This window comes from Geotrypetes seraphini, chromosome 3 (assembly GCF_902459505.1).
Source record: "Geotrypetes seraphini chromosome 3, aGeoSer1.1, whole genome shotgun sequence".
Classification (NCBI taxonomy): Eukaryota; Metazoa; Chordata; class Amphibia; order Gymnophiona; family Dermophiidae; genus Geotrypetes; species Geotrypetes seraphini.
The window spans coordinates 174,832,660-174,853,847 of record NC_047086.1 but is presented as its reverse complement, the minus strand read 5'-3'; the positions used below and the strand labels follow the sequence as shown (position 1 = coordinate 174,853,847).

Genomic DNA, 21,188 nt, shown 5'->3' with positions numbered 1-21,188 from the left:
TCTTTAATGTTTTAAATAAAAGAACTTAAAATAGTAATAGTCTCATTCTGATATTCCCTGTGGAACAAAGACTTCTATTTGCTTAACATTTGTTCCTCTTCCAGTCTGACTAGTTGTGGATGGCATTGGTTATGTGGAGTATTTGTTAACTCAGTTATTATTGGCAGTCTTTAGTGCATGATAACAACAACTCAAGTCACCTTACTGGGCAGATTAGATTAACCATACTGTTCTTTATCTGCCATCTTTCACCATACACTTCTCCCTCCAAATTCATGGGTTTAGGACTCATGACTTCGGTTTCTAAACCCTGACCCACTTCCAACTCCTTGACCTCTCCAGAGTGTACCTGGTGGCCTAGTGGTGAAACGGGGCAGGAGTGATCTTCCTACGCTCCTGCCCTATGCAGAGCCATCAACAAAAATGGCTGCTATGAGTTCTCGTGCTCTCACGAGACTACAGTGGGAACTCATGGCAGCCATTTTTTTTGACTGCTCTGCATGGGGCAGGAGCGTAGGAAGATTACTCCTGCCCTGCTTCACCACTAGACCATCAGGTAAGGTGTGGAGAGGTCCGGGAGGCAGGAGGGAGTTGGGGATGGGTCAGAGTTAGGGGTGGGTCGTGATTTTTCAATATTCACGGGCTGGCTCTGCCCCTAACCTCTGTGAATATGGATGGGGAAGTATATATGTTATAATAAAAATATTAGCAGTGCAGCCTCAGTATAATAATTACTGTGATAGTCAATGAAAGAGACACTGAGTGAATGTACTAACTGACACTGAGTGACACTGACAGACACTAACTGACACTGAGAGACACTGAGTGAATATACTAATTGACAACTTTGGTTATCATAAGACAAATATTCAGCTGAATCTATGCTACTAGGTTTTTGGAGGAATATGTACTCTTACTTGTCCATCTTAACTATATTGAAAACTCCAGAGTAAGAGTTGTCTATTTGTGTCTCTTTAAAGTGCTACATCCATCTTGTTTATGACATTTAAATGATGGTGATAATGATAATATTGTCTTAAGAACATAAGAAAAGGCATTCTGAGTCAGACTAATGTCTATCAAACTCAGGCCCCACTGCACAAAAGCTTTATGTGGCAATAAGAGTCGTTAAAGCACTCTTATTCTCACAGAAAGCTCCCCTCCCAATGCACAAAGGGTTTTCTATGGCTGCTAACGATCCTCATAGCAGCCACTAAGAACCCTATGCAAATGCATCGCAAGGAGCTCTTTGATATTCTAATGAGCTCTCCTTGTGATGCACAAAAGCCCCCCCCCAATACATGCACAACAGCTGTGCACCTTAAAAAAAAACCATGAAGAGCCTTAGGCACCTGAGCCAATCAGGGCTTTAGGCTCCTCCCAGTGAATCCCAGGATCCACCGGAAAGGGGAAGGCCTGCCATTGTGAAGAGGTGGACCTGCCAGGCAGGTAGGAGTAGACAACCCTGCTACCCTTCTTTCATTTAAGTTAACAGAGGGGGCATTGGTAGGGGTGTCTGTCTAGTATGGCCAGTTAGGAGGGGCTGGCCCCTGAGCTGGGAAGGCCAGCCTAGCCCACTAGACCACCAGGCTTTGGTGTGGGAGGAGGGAGCTTGACAGTGGCAGGAGGAGAGATAGGGGGTTATTGTTTTTGTTTCAGTGGCTTGATTGGGGTATTGGAGAGGAGCTTTTTCTGCTTTCCCTGCTGACTGATCGATTGATAGCAGTTGAGCTAGCAGGAGAAGCCCCAAACAACTGAGTGGTAGAGGAAGCCCCAAAGTGGCCACTGGCTTCAGGGAGTCCTGTTACTCAGTTGAAGGAACCAGTGCTCAACTGGCTTTAGGAGCAACCGAAAAATTTCTCTGCAGGAATGAACGTGGGATCTCTCGGAGAGAGAAAGAGATAATGGTTACTGCGGATGGGCAGACTAGATGAGCCATTTGACATTTATCTGCCATCATGTTTCTATGATAGAACAAATGCATCATCTTACATGGGAATTATGTGGAAAAGTGATATGTTCAGTTGCTCTTAGTTACTTCTATTAAAGCCGTTAAATATATTTTGCCATGACTTTTTGATTAACCCTCGTATTAAACTATAATAAAACCCTCAGGATTCTGTGGATACAAAATGTAAGGGTGAATTGCAATAAATAGGATAATTACAGAGAATAGAAATACAATACCAGGTTCACAAAGCATCATGAGTACAGAAGGTATTAAAAAGAGCTTATCTGAGTTAGCATATCATGAGCTGCAAAAACTCGAGGAACAGTACAATTTAGGAGGTGAAGAACTTGTGTGCATGATAGAAGAGCGGGACTTGAGTGTGACTGTATGTGATTATCTTAAGGTGGCCAAACAGGTTGAAAAGGTGACGGCGAAAGCATAGGTGCATAGAGAGAGGTATGGCTAGTAGGAAAAAGAAGGTGTTGATGCCCTTGTATAAGACTTTGGTGATACCTCATTTAGAATATTGTGTACAATTCTGGAGGCCGCACCTTCAAAAAGATATAAAAAGGATGTAGTTGGTCCAGAGGAAGGCTACTAAAATGGTATGTGGTCTTCGTTATAAGACGTATAGGGAAAGACTTAAAGATCTCTATCTGTATACTTTGGAGGAAAGGTGGGAGAGGGGAGCTATGATAGAGACATTTAAATACCTACGTAATGTAAATGCGTATGACTCAAATCTCATTCATTTGAAAGGAAACTCTGCAATGAGAGGGCATAGGATGAAGTTAAGAGGTGATAGGCTCCGGAGTAATCTAAGGAAACTGCCATCATGTTTCTATGTATGTTTGTGACAGTGAGCAACATTAAACAGAATTCTACAATGAAGTGCCAGCATGATGCAATTGGAAACTAATTACAACAAGCACAGATGAGTAAGGGAAAGGGAATGGGTACTTTTATACCACCTTTTTGTTGCTTTGGTACTTCAGAGCTTACATTCAAAGCAGTGGACACTGGGGGAATAAGTAACTTGCCCAGGGTCACAATGAGCAGTATCAGGATTTGATCTCGCAACCTCTGGGTTCAGAGGCAGCAGCTCAATCAGTGAGCCACAGCCACAGCCCTGCATCAAGATAACTTCTTCACTCACCAGTTTACTGAATATTGACCCACCAAAATTTTAGTCATAGAAATAGATGAGAATTACCTAATTTTGAATCAAATGTGTGTAAACCAAGAAATCCCGGGCTCTTGCTACACTGGAAACTATTGCATGTGATAACACCAGAGAGCATTAAAGATTATTTTTAGTGAAACATGTGAAGCAGATGTAGGAGTCAGTAGAAGGGTGACTACTGATGTCATATTGTATCTCATACTTCCAAAACAGAAACTCCATATTTAGTGTTGCTTTTAAAATCTGATCCCTCCCAGTGTATCCCAGATGCACCGGGAAGGGGGTCTAAGGCACTGATTGGCCTGGGTGCTTAAGGACCCTCCTATGGGAGGGGCCTTAGGTGACTGGGCCAATCAGGGCCTTAGACCCCGTCTCGGTGCATCCCAGGATGTACCGGGAAGGGGAAGGCCTGCTGGCTGGAGGGTGTAGGAATCCCTCTGGTTGGCCTTACTACAAAAGGTACGGGGGGTTGGGGGTGTCATGGGTTTGGAGGTTGGGGTTTGGGGCATGTTGGGTGGCGGGTTCAGGGATATCAGAAGTTGGGGTGTGTCATGGGTTTGGGGGGTGTTGGGATTAGGGGTTCAGGGGTATCGGCATTTGAGGCAAGTCATGGGTTCAGGGGGGGCCTGCAGGCAGGAGGAAGTGGTTGGGGGGTATTATGGGAGTTTCGGCCTATCATGGTTGGGGGGTATTATGGGGGTTTTGGTAGGAGGGAGTGGAATCCCTCCTGCCGATATCGGGGGTTCCCTGCTGCAGCCACTCAGCTTATCATGACAGGAGTATTTTCCCCCCCAGTTAGCTGAACCGGCAGGACTCCTTGAAGCTCTGGCTTCGGGAGCTTTGTCAGCTCAGCTGTTCGGGGATAACTTTCCCTGCCGCGATCAGCTTATAGCTGCTGCAGCCTGTCTTTAGGATCTTGCAACGGCATAGATAGGCAGCTGATATATAAGCCAGGGTTTACCGGGCCTACATTTCAGCTACATATCTTAGCTGAATTTAGGCGCGATTCAGTAACCGGCCCTGTCGAGTGATTGACACACGATTGGTGGACGCTTTTAAGACAGCCACCAACATAGGCACAGGTTACAGAATCCAGCCCTTAATGCCTCCTAAATTAAAGAAATGTCTGACTTTTATGCCATGGTAAATCTGGGTTTAGCATGTGGGAAAGTCCTATGTTAGCATGTGTCAAGCCCAGATTTTGCCCATAAAGAGGAAGTGTTTCTATGGATTGGAATTGGTACTTATGGGATAATTATGCAATTTCACAGGTATGTGCGTGAATTTACACAAGAAAAATACCTACAAAAATAGCAGGTGCAAATTTGTGCATTTACTTTTTCCAAGTTGATTTTCAAAAGGTTGAAGTTTACCTTTGAAAACTGGTATAAAGTCTGTTATAAAACATACTAACAAATTTTATAGTTACAGTAGACTCTAAGTTAACTGCCATCCATGAGGATTGATAGATGCTGGATAAATGTAGTTTCTGGTTGCTTACTAAGTATAAGTGCCCTACCTTATAGGGGGCAGTGGCAACAAAATGGTCGAGGCCGTTGCCTAGGGGGGGAGGGGAAAATCGGGGTAGAGAGAAATAGGGCCAGGAAGGGGAGGCCAATCAGGGTCAGGGACGTAAGCACAGGGGGCAGGGTGAGCGAGGAAAGGCGACCCAAACTGTAGTGGAAGCCGCAGTTCGGCCCTCGCCATGGGAGCGTCACGGCGTTCCCTCCCACCCCAAAGGAAACGAGTCACAGCCATAGATGCAACAATGGCGGAAAGAATCCTAGTGGGGGTCATAGGCACAGTATACAGATAAGAAAGAACACTGCGTTACAGTTGTTGATAGCAAAAGATGTGGTGACATATAGCCTTAAAGAAGCAAGTGAGGTAAGCACTCAGAGGCTTGCTTGTTTCCCGGCTTGGACGACGGGGAGGCCATGTGACATGACTTCAACAACCGAGAAGTGGAGGGCCCCTCCTTGAACGGGATGGGGAGAAGGCGGGGCAGCTTGAACGGCTCTCCCACGAGAACAACGGTGGCCCAGCCAGATGGGAAGGACACGGATCAGTTGATGGGTGTAAGGACCGAGATGCAGCAATATGATGTTGTGCCTATGGTGTATATATATAAAATGTTCAGGCGAATGAATATGATGATACACATTGGTATCTAAATCGTGCATGGTGAAAGTTTTGGTTTGTTGGTATTTGCTGTTTGTAGATGATGTTGTAGTAGGGCATTTACAGCTGCGGCCATTATTAAATTCACATATTGTCGAAGAACAGCGTGTCTGTGTAATACTTGCAAGGTATTGAAAGTGGGTGGGAGGCAACAAGTGCTGAGTGCCAATTTTGTTAAAAATAAACCTAATACTGTACCCCATACTATGCCATACCATAAACTGTTCCAGACAAACTATCAGACATGTGGTAGGCAAAGCGTGGGCGTATTCAGGTGTGATGCACCAAGTTTACAATTAAATTTCCACCAGAAATTGATTTTATTTTAATTTTTATATACATTTCTTTGATTTTTTTTTTTTTTTTTGCTTGGTTGCTTGAGAGTTCTGGTTGTTTGAGTTCGATTAACTGCATATGCAACATTTGAACATTTTCCCTCAGTATATACAGTGGAAACCAGCAAGAAATTATTATGAACACTTTACCAGAGTTGCTTTTTTTTCTATTGACAGGTTATTTGGTTTACAGTGCCTCTTATGATGACTTTATAAAGAATAAGTGGTCAACACAGACTATAGGAACTACAAATTTACCTATTGAGAACCTGAAGCCAAATACCAGGTAAGTAACCCTTAAGAAATTGATCAGTTTAACCATTTTGGAAATGAGTTATTCTAAAGGAAAATTCTTCCAAACAACCCACTGAGGTGCTGGATTCAACTAGAGTTGTGACAGTGTAGAATTGCTTCAAACAGGAGTCAAGGTATTTAAATCCTTGCTAAAAGTTAGTGAATATTTTTAAGGGTCAATCATTAAGTTTTCTAATGATATTCATAAAAGTGGAAGATACTAAAATTTGTTCTCAAATTAGGATGGGAGGGGGGGGGAATATTTTGTAGTGTTCTTTGATCAGTTGTAAGTGCTGTCTATGAAGTTAATTGTACGTATATTTTAATGCACTGTTCTCGAATTGAAAATTAATAAAGATTTATAAAAAAATAAAATTGGGTACATACGCCACTACAGAAATCAAACATTAGTTAATACTCCTTCCATACACTTGATTTGATGTAAAATATATCACCCAGTCTATCAATTCCCTTCCTCATCCAATCATCCCAGAAAGAAACACCAAGCATATGTCCAACTATCCTTGCATCCTACTCTAATTCAAGTTTCATTTAAAATTTCTTATACCACCCAATCAAGCCTTCTAGGCGGTGTACAAAAATGCTGGCTGGTTATTTTCTCTGGTTTTAAAAGTTAGTAGGAGAAGTTTATAGGTGATCCTAAACTAAACTACACTAAACTGAAACTTAGGGCTCATTTTACTAAGCTGTGCTAGCGGTTTTAGCGCGCGCGTAGCACACGCTGCATTGCTGTGCGCACATGACGCTAACGCCAGCATTGAGCAGGTGTTAGTTCTTGGCGCATAGCGCGGGGTTAGCACATGCAGCAAAAACGCTAGCACACCTTAGTAAAAGGAGCCCCTAGTTTTATAGACCGAGTCATCAACCAAGAGGAGCTCGACTCATATAATAGATACATTTGACAAGAAAAGGTAGACTAAAATAGTTAATTTCCAAAATGTTTAGCAAACAAAAAAGTTTTCAGAACTTGCCGGAATAAAGCAAAAGAACCTAAACTTCTTAATGTAAGCGGTAAAGCATTCCAGAATTCGGTTAATTTAAAAGCAAAAGAATCACTAAGGGCTCCTTTTATTAAGTTAGGGCATTAACGCACGGAATAGCGCGCGCTGAATTGCCACGCACACTAGACCTTAATGCCAGTATTGAGCTGGTGTTAGTTCTAGCCGCATAGGGCGCGGTAATATCCTGCGTGCACTAAAAACGCTAGTGCACCTTCGTAAAAAGAGCCCTAAATCTCTTAAAGGTTCTGTTTTTACCACTGAGAGAGGGAGAGCCCTGGAGGACACCACAGAGGGATCTCCACGATTTTGAATTGGAGCTTTTCATATTGACTGAATAAGAGCGAGAAGATAGAAATTTGACAAACAAGTCTAGAACAATTTGATCAAGGCCAGTTTCTGAAAGCAGGTAATGCAGAATATTGTGATTAACTACATGAAAAGCTGCTGTTGAATCTTAGAAAGAAGTGAAACCAGAAGAGTTTCTGTACTGAAATTCAGGCGGAACCCATGCTGAAAAGGCAAAAAAATTGAAAATTTCTCCAGATAACTTGAGAGTTGGGTGGCAACAATTGATTCCATAAGTTTAGTTAACCAATGAGTTTTGGCGGTGTATAAGAATAAAATTATTATTATTATTAAAAGAGGGGTAATGTGGTCGTAATTTTTTCGCATTAAATATAATTTTTACTGCAGTATTTTGTACTATTTGGAGTCTTCGTATTTCCTTTTTTGTTATGCCTTTGAGGAGGGCGTTGCAGTAATCTATACATGAAATAACAAGGGAGTGGATTAAAATGTTCAGGGACGCGGGCTCTAACAATTTTGCTAAAGCTTTATCATGCGCAGTCGATAGAAGCAGCGTTGGACCACTGTACTAATATGTAAGTAAATTTACAGTCAAATGTGACACCCAATAATTTTAGAGAGGGTACCACTTTGATAAGAAACCATCCATCATCCCTTTTCCTCCTTCCACCCTGTCAGGAAACCTCAAAGGTTACTAACGTCAGGCCAGCAAGAAGACATGATCTTACCTCCTACTAGCCGACACCCAGTAATGCTCTCATTTATACAATCTAGAAAAGTGTTTTGCAACCTTTTCAAGCCAAGTACCCCCTAAGCCTAACAAATACCCCACCCAAGTTCCACCCCAGACCTGCCCAAACTCCGCCCCTGACTTCACCCCTATAATAATAGTACTAATTGTAATGCCGTTTTTTCTATTTATTTTTATAAACAACCAATTTCAGCCAAGGTCTTGGTTTCTTATGAACTTCTTCCATTTATTTATAATATACAAACAATACTGTATAACCTTATTAGCAATACATAATGGTAACCACAAAAACCTTATTAACAATACAGAATTGCAACCACAAAATTAAATTACATATCAAAAACAGTTATGTTTCACTCCCATAAAGTAAACTGTCTGGCCTCTACTGCCACATCCAACATTTCTCCCTCTCTCATCCCCCGAATCATGTGCAGCATTTTTCACCACTGCCCATCAGCCCCATGCGCATTCCTATCAGCCCTCTCCAGCACCATGCACATCTCTCCCTCCATCACTATGTCCAATATTCCCTCACCTTGCATCCCCTCTGTTCCCTCTCCGTTGCCATATCCAACTCAATAAACAATCTCATCCTTCTCCCCTCCCTGCCTTCCAACATTTGTCCCCCTTACTTGTTGAACTGCACTGCTCCTTTGGTCCTCAGCCCACAGCAGCACTCCCTACAATGGACGGCGCAAGCAGCTACCCACACGCTGCACGTAGCTGACCCACAAGTCTCCCTCCAACGTCAACTCTGACATCGGAGAGAAGGCTTCTGGATCAGCCACATACGTGCAGCGCCTGAATCGCTGCATGCACCGCCCACTGCAAGGAGCGCTGCCGAAGGCTGAAGACCAAAGGAGAGTGCGGCTCCAAGGTTGTCACACTGTGTCGACTTCAGGGCGGGGGTGGGGTGGCACAGCGAAGCAGAGATCAGAAGCAGCTTCAGCGGGCGGGCAGGATCACGAGATAACAGGTGGTGGCGGCAGTGCGGTGGATGCCACCTCTATGGATGGGCAGGATTTGGCAGGAATTGGCAGCCAGGCCACGTACCCCAACAAGTGGCCCACGTACCCCCGAGGGTACACATACCACGCATTGAGAAACACTGATCTAGAAGATGGAGCCAGAGCATTCTTGGACACTAGAGATAAGGTGACATTTCCCTGTAAGCTCAGCATTAGGGAACGTAGGGTGAGGAAGGGGGCTTCTTTAATTGCTGATTGGGCAGATAAGACAAGATGGCAGGGATGAACATTTTCTTTTCACTTCAACTTTTGTGGGGAGGAACTAAGGATACCTCTACTAGTGTGCCAGATCAACTCCCCAGCAGTTTACTATTAACCACTTGACAAAAGCTATATTTAAGGTGCTAAAATATAGCTCCTACTCTGGTGTCTTTTGTACATAACACACCAATAATCAACAAGAAAAATTTGCCTGATAGGTACCTGTTCTATGACTTGGAGTGCACAATATTCCAGCTTAGTATTTGAGGACCACATAGTCAATGGATTTATGCTCCCAACTTTGAGAGTTATCAGGTCAATATTCTGCTGGTGGCAATCATTTTATAAGCATCTGCCCACTAAATTAGACCCAGATATTCAATGCCAGCCCATGTGTGGGCAGCAGTATTGAATATCTGAGTCTGCCCAGTTAGATATTCTAGGCACTGGCACAAAGAGGGCAATTCTGTATATATCGGTCAAAGTTAAGCACCAGGATGATGCTCACAAAGCATCTGAATTCTACAATGGCAATTTTATATGCAATTTGCTGTTATAGAATATTAGCATTAGTCCACATTTAAATTTAGGTGCGAGCACCTACGCCAGCTTAATGGCTAGTGCATAAGTGCTAGTATAGTAGAGTCCCAGTTAACCGATCTTTGGTTCTCCGACACTCTGAATTAATCTAATCTAATTTGAATTTCTTTTTTTTTTTATTCAAAATTTTTTTATTGAGTTTAGTATATAAAGTACAATAAATGTTAACAAGGCAAGAAACATGCATGCCGTACCAATGCAAAGAGTCACTAAATATTATCTACATAATATAATACAGCAGGCAGACCCATGCCTATCTATAAGGAGGAAAGTAGCAGCACAACACACAGTCAAAAGTACATGTAATACCAAAACACTGAGAGTGAGCCATAAAGTAAGAGCCAAGTTTAGATGATGATATCCATGTTTCAGCACATGAACTGAATGTTGTCAGCCTGTGTTGTAATAGAAGTTAACCGGACTCCATATTTTAGTATAGGAACTCATGGCCTTGTGTTTTTCCACGATAACGCTTTCATATTTTACTGTAAAGCATAACATATTCCACCATGTGTTGTAAGTCACCTTAGACATGTCTTTCCAGCAATGTAATATGTTTTTAAGGGCTAGAAATATCAATATGTTGAGCAGTCACACATTATGATCAGGCAGCGCATGCGGGAGGCCATGATGACCCAGTATAATAATGCGTAAACTCTGAGGTTCTGACATGTTTAAGATTTTAGAAATAGTTTCCCATATTTTATTCCAATAACCTAAGTGTGCACAATCATAGATCATATGCGTTAAGGTGCCCTCCTGCAAGTTACAAGACCAACACATGGGAGAAAGACCAGTTGAGATTTTTGCTACCTTAATTAGGGTCCAGTGAGTTCTGCAACAAAAGAACATAGATTGAAGAATGCTGGCAGATCGAGAGGATTCAAACAAATTTTTCCAGACTGCCTGCCAATTTTCATCCTCTAACGCTAGTCCCAAGTCTCCATGCCAAGCATTCATCATCTTCAACAGGGAATAAGTCGAAGACTTTCTCAATAGGACATACTATCTCAAGGTGACTCCTTTTTTATTTTTATTAATAAGCAATGTTTGAGAGATCAATGTCGGAGTAGTTCCCAATTTCCTCACATCCGGATAAAGAGCGTTCAAGCAGTGTCTCAGCTGTATCCAACGATATTGTTGATGACGGGGCAAGTGGTAATGAGTGCAAAGGTCCTCAAAGGTCAGCCATTGGAAGTTCTTTATTAAATCTTGAAGAGTCCAGATGCCACAATTCTGCCACAACTTCCAATCAAGTGGTCTGTCCTGTATCTTGATATGATCATTATGCAACAACAAGATACGACGAGATTTGTGCCATTTAATTTCAAACAAGTTGTCGTAGGCTTTGAGCACTTCGTGAGTGGAATAGCCTCTTGCTTATTGACCGTTACAGCGTTGTAGTTTCTGTTTCTTGTATTGCTGTTGGCTGCTTTATCAATAAAAATTATACAAAAAAAAATAGGTTGTTGTTTATCCTTTGCCCGTAGAGGTATAGATAAAGTGTAGGCTAGGCGAGTTGGATCATACAGACATTTTTCTAGTTGTAACCAGATGGGAGAATTAGGATTGGAATCGGAATCCAACCACAACGATCTATGTCGCATGATGAAAGCTCGGTGTTAGTGCAAAAAGTCAGGAAAATTTACTCCCCCCTTCTCTTTGGGTTGCTTCAATTTATGTAGCGCAATTCGAGGTTGTTTATTTTGCCATAAAAAATGCACTCAAACAACTTTCAATGTCATGGTATGTACATCGTTTGAGCAAAAATGGAACCATGCTCAAGATATAATTTATTATGGGAAGTAGCATCATTTTAATGGTATCCAGTCGGCCCCAATAGATCAACTTAAGAGGTAACCATTTCCGAGTGGAGTCTTTGATGGTATTTAGAATATAGTCTGTGTTGTACTGCTCCACATCCTCCAGAGTGGGATCCACATAAACACCTAGATATTTAATCTTAGTTGGATTCCAAAGAAAGCCATGTGAGTCCAATTCATGCTTGTCTTGAGCACAATTCAGCGGTAGTATCTCAGATTTTGATATATTCAATTTGTATCCAGAGATCAATGCATAGCTGTTTATCACATTGAGGACAGATGGAATTGAATCAGGAGTTACGTAAAGTATTATGTCATCAGCATATGCAGATAGTTTAACCTCCATGGTTTCATGGACAAGTCCTTTAATGGAGTCATTTGTATGGATAGTGGTCAACAGCAGCTCTAGAGCTAAGTTGAATAACAATGGCGAGAGTGGGTATCCCTGTCATGTTCCTCTCGATGGTCTAAAACAGGGGTGTCAAAGTCCCTCCTCGAGGGCCGTAATCCAGTCGGGTTTTTAGGATTTCCCCAATGAATATGCATGAGATCTATTAGCATACAATGAAAGCAATGCATGCAAATATATTTCATGCATATTCACTGGGGAAATCCTGAAAACCTGACTGGATTGCGGCCCTCAAGGAGGGACTTTGACACCTGTGGTCTAAAAGAAGCAGAAATTTGAATTTCTGAATCGCTGTTATCCAAAACAGGTGCAAGGCGATTTACATGAGAAGAGGCTCATACATTATTATGGAGAATTACATGATAATTACCAATTCTGAGTACAAATAAGAAATCCTCCTACAAAATACCACAAGAGTTTCATTTTAAGCCAGATAATTTTTTTTCATGACATCCATACTCTGGAATTATAAAAATATAATTCAACAGAAATTGTTCCCAGCTTTTGCCTAGGGGTAGACATTCAATTGGTGGAATCCTATTTCTCAAGGGCAAACTTATTTCTTAAGGATTTGTTGTTGTTGTAATTAGTAATGTGTCCTTTATTCCTGAAGGGGCTTATTTTGTTTTTGGAAGCTGCATCTTGTACAGCGGAAGACAAACCTCTGTTCCAGGACATGAGCACTTTATTTTGATAAACTTATTGCCAAACCTGGAGAATTAGAAATTCTCCCCAAGGCCCATGAAAGCATGTGCCCGTGTGCTGTCAGCTATGATAATACATTAACACTTCTTTTTTTTTTTTTTTTGTCTTTCTGCCATGGTTTTTCCAAATATATATTTCCCTCTAACCTATGCACGTGGATATTTTTTCACAACATATCCTACTAATATGAAGACATATTAAAACAATATTCTGAAAAATGTTCATATTTGTAAGAGCTTTGCCCAATTATCTGTAATTTATTTCACATAACAGACAACTATGTATTTCGATGCTGACTGATGATCAGTTCCACATGTGGCTTTATGTGATAACTCTAAGACTTCAGCTTCTTGCTTTCATAGCTAGGCCTCCAACTGATCTGTTCGCTGGCCTATAGCAGCAGATTGTTTAGACCATAAGGAGCATAGGTTGGAGCAGGTTTCAACCAGTTTTAAATCTCCTCATGGATCAAAGCTTCACACTGGACTTTCACCATACACATTATAGGGCAAATTCTATAAACAGCATCCCAATTGTAGGTGGCGGTAGGCATCTTACTTCTGTATAGCCAGCCAATCAGGATGCATGTTAAAAAAAACAAAAAAAAAACACCCCGAGGCAGGCAGCCTACATTGTAGGCATTTTCGCAAGCATAGGGAGACGCATAGGGCCGCCTAAGCTCACCCAAGGCTAGGCGTGGGAGTGGTTTTGCCCGGAAGTGGCCTTAGGCATCTCCCTAGGGCCGCAATAGGCATCTGAAATGTAGGCTAACAAAATGCTGGCCTACATTTCAAATAGACACGACTGCTGAACTGATCGTGGCAAGGGAATCTCCCTGCCGCGATCAGTTTAGTGGTTGCAGCAGGGAACCCGTTCCCCTGAAAAGTCGGCCGTCAGGGATGCCAGTACTTCCTACCAGAATCCCTGAACCCCTCTTCCCACCGAATGTCTGAGGAAGGAGGAGTACCCAATTGCTCCTGCTGCCATCGCCTGAAGATCACTGGCAGGAGGGATGTCCAGTCCCTCCTGCTGTAACCCCCCCGAAGATCAATGGCAAGAGGGATGCCCTCTTTCTGGAACCCCCCACCCCCCGAAGATCAACAGCAGGAGGGATGCCCAGTTGCTCCTGCTGGAAACCCCTCCCCTGAAGATCACTGGCAGGAGGGATGACCACTTCCTCCTGCCAGAACTCCCCTGATAACTTGAATGGCCTTCCCCTTCCCATCCTGGGATGTACTAGGGAAGGGCTTAAGGCCCCTCCCATAGGAGGCCAACCGTAATCTTAGGCCTCCCTCCCAGTGTATGCTGGGATGCACTGGGTGGCCTAATACTCCAATTGGCCAGGACCCTTTGAGTGGGAGTGGGAATTTGCAGGGTATCAGCAGGAGGGATTGGGCATCCCTCCTGCCAAGGAACATTGGGGTGGGTTTGGGGGCATCCCTCCAGCTGTGATCATTTGGGGGGGATTCTGGCAGGAGGGATTAGGCATCCCTCCAGTCAGAGATGTACTGGAGGGGCGGGAAGGTTGAGCAACCCTCCTGCCAGTGATGTATGGGGGTGGGGGTGGGGTGGGAGGTTTCCGGCAGGAGAGATTGGACATTTCTCCAGCCGTGATCATTCAGGGGTGGGTTTGGAGGTGCCAGGCAGGAGGGACTGAGCATCCCTCCTACCATGATTGTTCGGGGGCGGGGGGTGTTCCGGCAGGAGGGATTGGGCATCTCTGCTGCTGGTAGTCTTCACGAGGAGTGGAGACAGGTTGCCGCTAAACTTATAATGGTAGGGAGATCCATTGCTGCAATAAGCTCAGCAGCAACCCAATTCTCTAACTGGTTCCTGTAACATGGACGTCGGTTAGAGAATCGGGTTCTTAGGCAGGCTTAGATGTGATTCTCTATTAGACATCCATGTGCTGTTCTCAAAAGCCACTTAGGCAGCTTCTGAGACTGGGCATCCTATACAGAATCCGGGCCTTAATGCCTGGATAAGTAATATCCAAGCAGTGACATTGAATATCAAGATCTGACCAGACATGTGCTGGCTGCTGGGACTTATGCAGGTCCCAGCCAATATTCAGCTGGGACCTACGTAAGGGTATCTCCATTTTCTGTCCCTTGATTCTGACCCTCTCACCAAAGAGCAATAGGACCCTCCTTCTGAACTCCCCCCAAAAGCAATAGGCCCCCTTCTGAAACCCCACCTTACCTGACAGCTCCTATAGGCCATCTCCCCAGGCCATCCTTAACCTTCCCTGATAGTCTAGCAAAGTCTTCAGAACAGGAGTGATCTCCAATTGTTCCAGGCTTTAAAATGGCTTCCATGACCTTTAGCAACATGATTTTATGTTTGATAACCAACAGTGAACATTTTATACATGCAGAACTACCGTTATGTTTGTTTGAGCCATTAGAACATCCATTCATAATCCTGTAATAAAGAGTTTGTTCCCCTCTACCCTTCTGATTGGGGATATGGGAGAAAATCCAGGGCAAAATCACTTTTTGTCCTAACTGGGTGAGTGAAAACACCAGAAAATAGAAAGTATGCTCTATGAGGTGGTCTTTGGGCCTTGAAGCTCAGAAATTAATGGTTAATAGTCCCATGAAGATATCAGAATTCAAGTTTCCCAAAAATCCAGAATGCTAACCTGATACTGCCATCAATTCCAGGAGGAGTGATTCACTTCTTTGCATATATAAGTTTAGTGCCATTCAAGTATTTTCCTTTCACTAATGTAAGAATTTGAAATGAGCACAACCAATAAAGAGAATGAATTGTTTTATATCTTGAACCAACTTGTTAAACCTCTCCTCAAATTGAATGCCTTTCTTTTGCGAATGCAAGAATCATAAAATTCTGGTTAAAGCATATATCAGACATTCCCACCTAGTGCCATCTGGGACAGTGCTTTAGTACAATACAGTGTGTGTGGCCTGGTTTTTGTGGTTCTTTTCTGGTGGGTGGCTAATTTGCATAGGTATATCTACAATTAACGTGATTAAACTTTACGAGCAGAGCCTTTGACTTGAATTATTGCATATGTTGATAACAGTAAGTGCTGTGCAAACCCTACAATTATTTTACCGACCTGGGGCACTTTAAAAAAATGTACCTATATATAGTGCTTTTTTTGTCTATCTGAAAAGTTGATGGTACTCACATGTAGAGCCACCCTTAAGGGATGGGGTGACCACCAATGTACCTGTCTTCACAGTAGCCATATCCCTGCAACTAGCGTCTATCATAATTTCAACTGGCATCTTTGATAAGGCAGTATTGCAAATATTACACCACTCCTTAGAACACACAGCTTATTGGGAAAAGAGAACAAGATAGACTGCTACAGACACTACACAGAAGCTACATGCTTGCAAAAGACCTACCTCAGTCATGTGGGCAAAATATAAAGAGAGCTTTTTTTGTTCATGCGGCGGCAGCAAAGAAAGCAAATAGAATGTTGGGCATGATAAAGAAGGGAATCACGAGTAGATCGGAGAAGGTTATAATGCCGCTTTATAGCGCAATGGTCAGACCCCACTTGGAATACTGCGTCCAACACTGGTCTCCCAACCTAAAGAAGGATATAAAACTGCTGGAGAGGGTGCAGAGGTGAGCAACAAAGCTAGTAATGGGTATGGAGAAACTGGAATACGAGGATCGACTTATGAGACTGGGATTATTTTCCCATGAGAAGAGGAGACTGCGAGGGGATATGATCGAGACCTTCAAAATACTGAAAGAAATCGACAAAATAGAGCAGAAAAAACTATTTACATTGTCCGATTTGACATGGACAAGAGGACACGGGATGAAGCTGAGGGGAGACAAGTTCAGGACGAATATCAGGAAGTTCTGCTTCACGCAGAGAGTGGTGGACACCTGGAATGCTCTCCCCGACGAGGTTATTGCGGAATCGACCGTCCTAGGATTTAAAAGCAAACTAGATGCACATCTCCTTATGAGGGGCATAGAAGGATATGGGTGACTACAAATTATGCCAGGTGTACACTTGGGAGGGCCTCCGCGTGAGCGGATCGCCGGACTTGATGGACCGTAGGTCTGATCCGGAGATGGCACTTCTTATGTTCTTATGTTATGTTCTGTGTTTTAGATTAGAAGGCCGAGAATTATTGTTATTAATTTCAAAATGTTTTCAAAATTAATTTCACGGTAACATTTCTTCTTCTCTTAAGGTACTACTTTAAAATTCAAGCAAAGAATCCCCATGGTTATGGACCCGTCAGCCCCTCTCTTGCCTTTGTTACCGAATCAGGTATGTATGGTTGCCACACTTAAAGAGTGACCAAGAAGAAAGCATCCAAGACTCCTTTCACATTTTTACTATTGTGAGGCCATGAATGTTCCAGAAAAGTGTAGAATTCAAGAACAGAATTTTCAAAACATCTCATGGAAATATTTCAAACATATACATTCTGACTGCATTCTACCCACTTATCCCCCTAAGTCTATAAAAAGTGCTGAAAATTTTGCATGCAAATTTGGGCATGTGCCCAATTTGAGTGCACAATATAATTGAATAACAAGGTAATTAGCACCAATAATTGCTGTTTTAACAATTGATTATTGGTGCTAATTAGAATCAATTAGAAGTTATGGAGCTCATAATCAAAACTTTAAAACGTCCAAAAAATAGCCTAAGTCAGCACTTGGATATCCTAATAGCAGGGACGTCCAAGTGTCAATAATCAAAACCAACTTTCTGGATGTGCAGCAGCACTTCTAAGCTGCTTTGTGTTCAGAGAGCAGAAGGGCATGTTGAGAGGTGTGTTATGGGTAGGAATCAGGCGTGCTTCAACCTGGACGTACCCCAGCCATAATCAAAGCTTTCCTAGAGGGAACTTAGATGCCAGCAGTAAGACCTGTTTGAATTGCGTCTAAGTTCCACAAAGGTGCCCAAACTGACAAGAAGACCACTGGAGGATTTAAGGCATGACGCACCCTTACTCCCCCAGTGATCACGATCCCCTTCCACCATACACCCCACCCCCTGAAATCCTCAGACCACCTGCGACATCCCCCTGACATCTCCTCCCCCCAATCCCTCCAGCATTCCTGAGCCCTCTCCCACATTCGTGGACCTTCTGTACCTTTAGCCCCTCCCACTGCATCGCAAGATGCATTGGGAGGGAATAGCCCCGTCATTTTCAGCACGCAGCCCTGTAGGCAGGAGGGAGTGAGCTTCCCTCCTGATGTTTTCTCATTCAAAGGTATGGAGGAGGGAGGGCGTGGATGTGGGAGGGAACCCCAAGAATGTGGGGGATGTGGGGGGGGGGGAGGTCTGGCATATCAGGGGGATGTCAGGGGAGGTCCAGGGATGTCAGGGGGAGGGATGTAGGGCTCCATGGCTCAGCTGATCCTGGTAAGAAGAATCCCCATCAGCTGAACCACCAGGAATCCACAAAACCAGTTCAGCTGATGGGGGTTCCTTCTGCCATGATCAGAAAAGGTAGTTGGTGGGTACATCTATAAAATTTGCTTTTGTACATTTTTCACATGGACGTTTTTATTTTTGAAAATGGGCAAAAAAGATAGATGTCCTAATGGTTCATTATATGTTGTAAGTGTAGACATAGTGGTGGTCTGGGCATTTATACAGCTGAACGTAGAGGCAGGCCATTATTTTTAAAAAACCCTCCTTTTGGACTTTTTTTTGATAATGGACATTTTCCCTGCTTCTACTTTCAACGTTTAGGGCCTTAGGCCAAAAGAGGACTTAGACATTTTTTTTTTATTATGCCCCTCCACGTGTGAATTGTTTTTTGACAGTGCAAGGACTGTTTGAATACAATTCCAATGCAATACAAAGTGGGCAGATTAAGAAAGAGAACCTCAGCTTGGATGAATTGAAAAGGCATTTCAGTCTGAGTGTACAGCCACCACATGGTGGATAAAAAAAATCAGTTTTTCCATTGCAAATCTCAAGAAACATATGGTTGTGGTAAAGGTTGTTTGCATGGTTTAAAGTCTGCAGTATAACACTTATTTTTAAATTAAGGTGCTAGTACATGCCATGAAAGCAATTGCAATAAACTTATTATAAGGTGACCATTAATATTTTGTATTTTATCATGTTATAGATTTATGTGAAAGATGAGAAATAATTAAATTGATTTTTGAAAGAATTAGGTATAAGACAGCTTTATTGTAAATTCGGCCAGTAATTGTGAAAGGTGCATAATAAACTCTCATGCTTTGTATATATTAATGCATATTCATTGTGGATATCCTGAAAACCTGACTGATTGGTGCTGCAGCATAGTGAGGAAAGGAGGCGCTCAGGATGGTGGCTGCTGGCATCACCATGTCATGTACCCCCTTGTACTTTTCCCTATAATATGTGTCGTCGTCCCCCCCCCGGATACCTCTTCAAAATTTTCAGCAGCAGGCAACAAAGTGACGTCAGAAGGAGAATTTTAGGCCTAGAAGGAGAACTTTAGGCCTAGAAGATGCTGCTTTCTGCCGCTGAAGATTTTGAAGAGGTGGATAGGCGGAGAGGAGGAGAAATGCTGATGCCCCTGCCAAGATGGCATCCGGGGTTGTCCTCCCCTCTGCTCCCCCCCCCCCCCCCCCCCCCCTCACTATGCTACTGGGCTGAGAAGCCTCCAGGACCAGGTTTGGGAATCACTGTTATAGGCTATAGCAAGCAAGCCACATAATGCAGAAAAGTGAAACATGTATTTCTTGTCTTACAGATAACCCCTCACTTATTGTCAGACCACCTGGTAAGTCTCACTGCTGATTCTTGTTGTGCATCATCTCTAAGTACTGTACCAGCTGTAAGTGATTTTGATCAGGCAGTGTGAGGACTAAAGATAATGGGTATTTCAGCAGACCACACCTCTAACATATACACGAAAGAGAACCTTTTAATCAACCTCATAAAACCAAGGAAGCAGTAAAATATGAGGAAATATGTTACAGAATATGAATTCATTTGTGCTCATATATTTCTATGTACTGTTAAATCTAGAGATCCTTAAAACCAGACCTCTAGGTCTGGGCTGAGAACCACTGATTTATGGCAATGATTTGATGATAGTTTATATGTAGGAAGTCCTTTTTTACAACAAGTTCTCTCAGTGTTTTTGATATAGCAAATTACAGGCTGCATGTAAACTCATCAGTAGCAGTAGTCAAAAATCAAGGATTCCCAAGCAAAATATTTGAATGGGCCCACCGTTATGGGGGTTCCTCTCAGAGGATACAGAAATAGCTGTAAGTGGATCCCTTCCTTATCTGCCCCCCCCCCCCCCTGTATTTTCAAGGTAGCTTGGGTGGAATTTACATCACTGATACCTTCTCATAAAGAAATATAACATCCAAACAGATATGCCTGTAATCTAGCCTGGGTATCATAACTTAGGAAGCTTCAATACCTTGAACCTTCTTTAATAGCAAAGTTTACTCTCCTTGTAAAAATTAGAACCTACAGATTATTAGGTTATTGTATTAGGCTCATATCCTTGGTAATCTCAAAAATGGTAACAGCTTTATTTGGTCACAATCTGCACACTAGGAGCTCTTTTATGAAGCATCTGAGAATCATTTAAAATGACCTGCAAGCTAATATTTTGCAATAATAATACAAAGTTCTATGCGGTTTACAAAAAATTAGAAAGAATACAATTAAGAGACAAATTAGATAACCAGATAATTAGAAATAAAATTATGATGATCGAGGTAATTCGTTACAATATCCAGGATCAAAGTGGAGGCAGGGGTCTACAATGCTCGGATCGGCAGAAGAAGAAAAAAAAAAGAGCAGATCGCCATGCAAAGACAGGAGTAGTGATAAGGCTTTAATTGCACCAAAGAACTAAGCCCGATGTAGTTTCAGGGGCAGTGACTAGAGAGGAGTAAACGAGTGCCCGCTGCCTTCTAGAACTAGCACTCACTGGCAAATGGCCCCCAAGCTGCTTCTGTGGATTCCCAGCCTATGGCGGCCAATTTAAACTTATCTTAATAGATGCGACCTAGGAGGGCTGGATCCAACATCCCAGGTCGCATCTATTAAGATAAGTTTAAATTGATATCAAACTTAAAGCAGTTATGAACTGAAAAACTTATGAGAGTGATAAATTAATCTTAAGATAAGCAAATTTCAAAAGCAAAATAATATTTGCAAAGGAAAGATAGGCCAGTGAGGATCAAATACGTAAAGCTTACTACAATGAAAGTTTTTTTCAGCGGTGGAATGGTGTTTTTGAGGCCTATGTTGAGTGGTGAGATTTAGAAATGTATATAAAGTATTAAGCATTATGCTGAATGTAACAGCATTAACTAGGAGAGAATATAAAGAGATTGTTTATGGATAAATACTCAGGCATGTTGGACTGCATAAATAGCTGTCCTAACTATTCCTAGTTAGTTATCCTGGATAG

General features: G+C 42.5%; 1 protein-coding gene across 4 annotated transcripts in view; it reads left to right on the top strand.

Moving 5' to 3' along the window:
* Positions 1-21,188, top strand: part of FNDC1 (fibronectin type III domain containing 1) — a 308,460-nt gene that overhangs the window by 267,146 nt on the left and 20,126 nt on the right. For all 4 annotated transcript variants that reach the window (XM_033938087.1, XM_033938083.1, XM_033938086.1 and 1 more), the window contains exons 15-17: positions 5,828-5,936; positions 16,980-17,059; positions 19,500-19,529. In XM_033938087.1, coding sequence (XP_033793978.1) covers positions 5,828-5,936; positions 16,980-17,059; positions 19,500-19,529 — 219 coding nt within the window. The remainder of the gene's footprint in view (positions 1-5,827; positions 5,937-16,979; positions 17,060-19,499; positions 19,530-21,188) is intronic.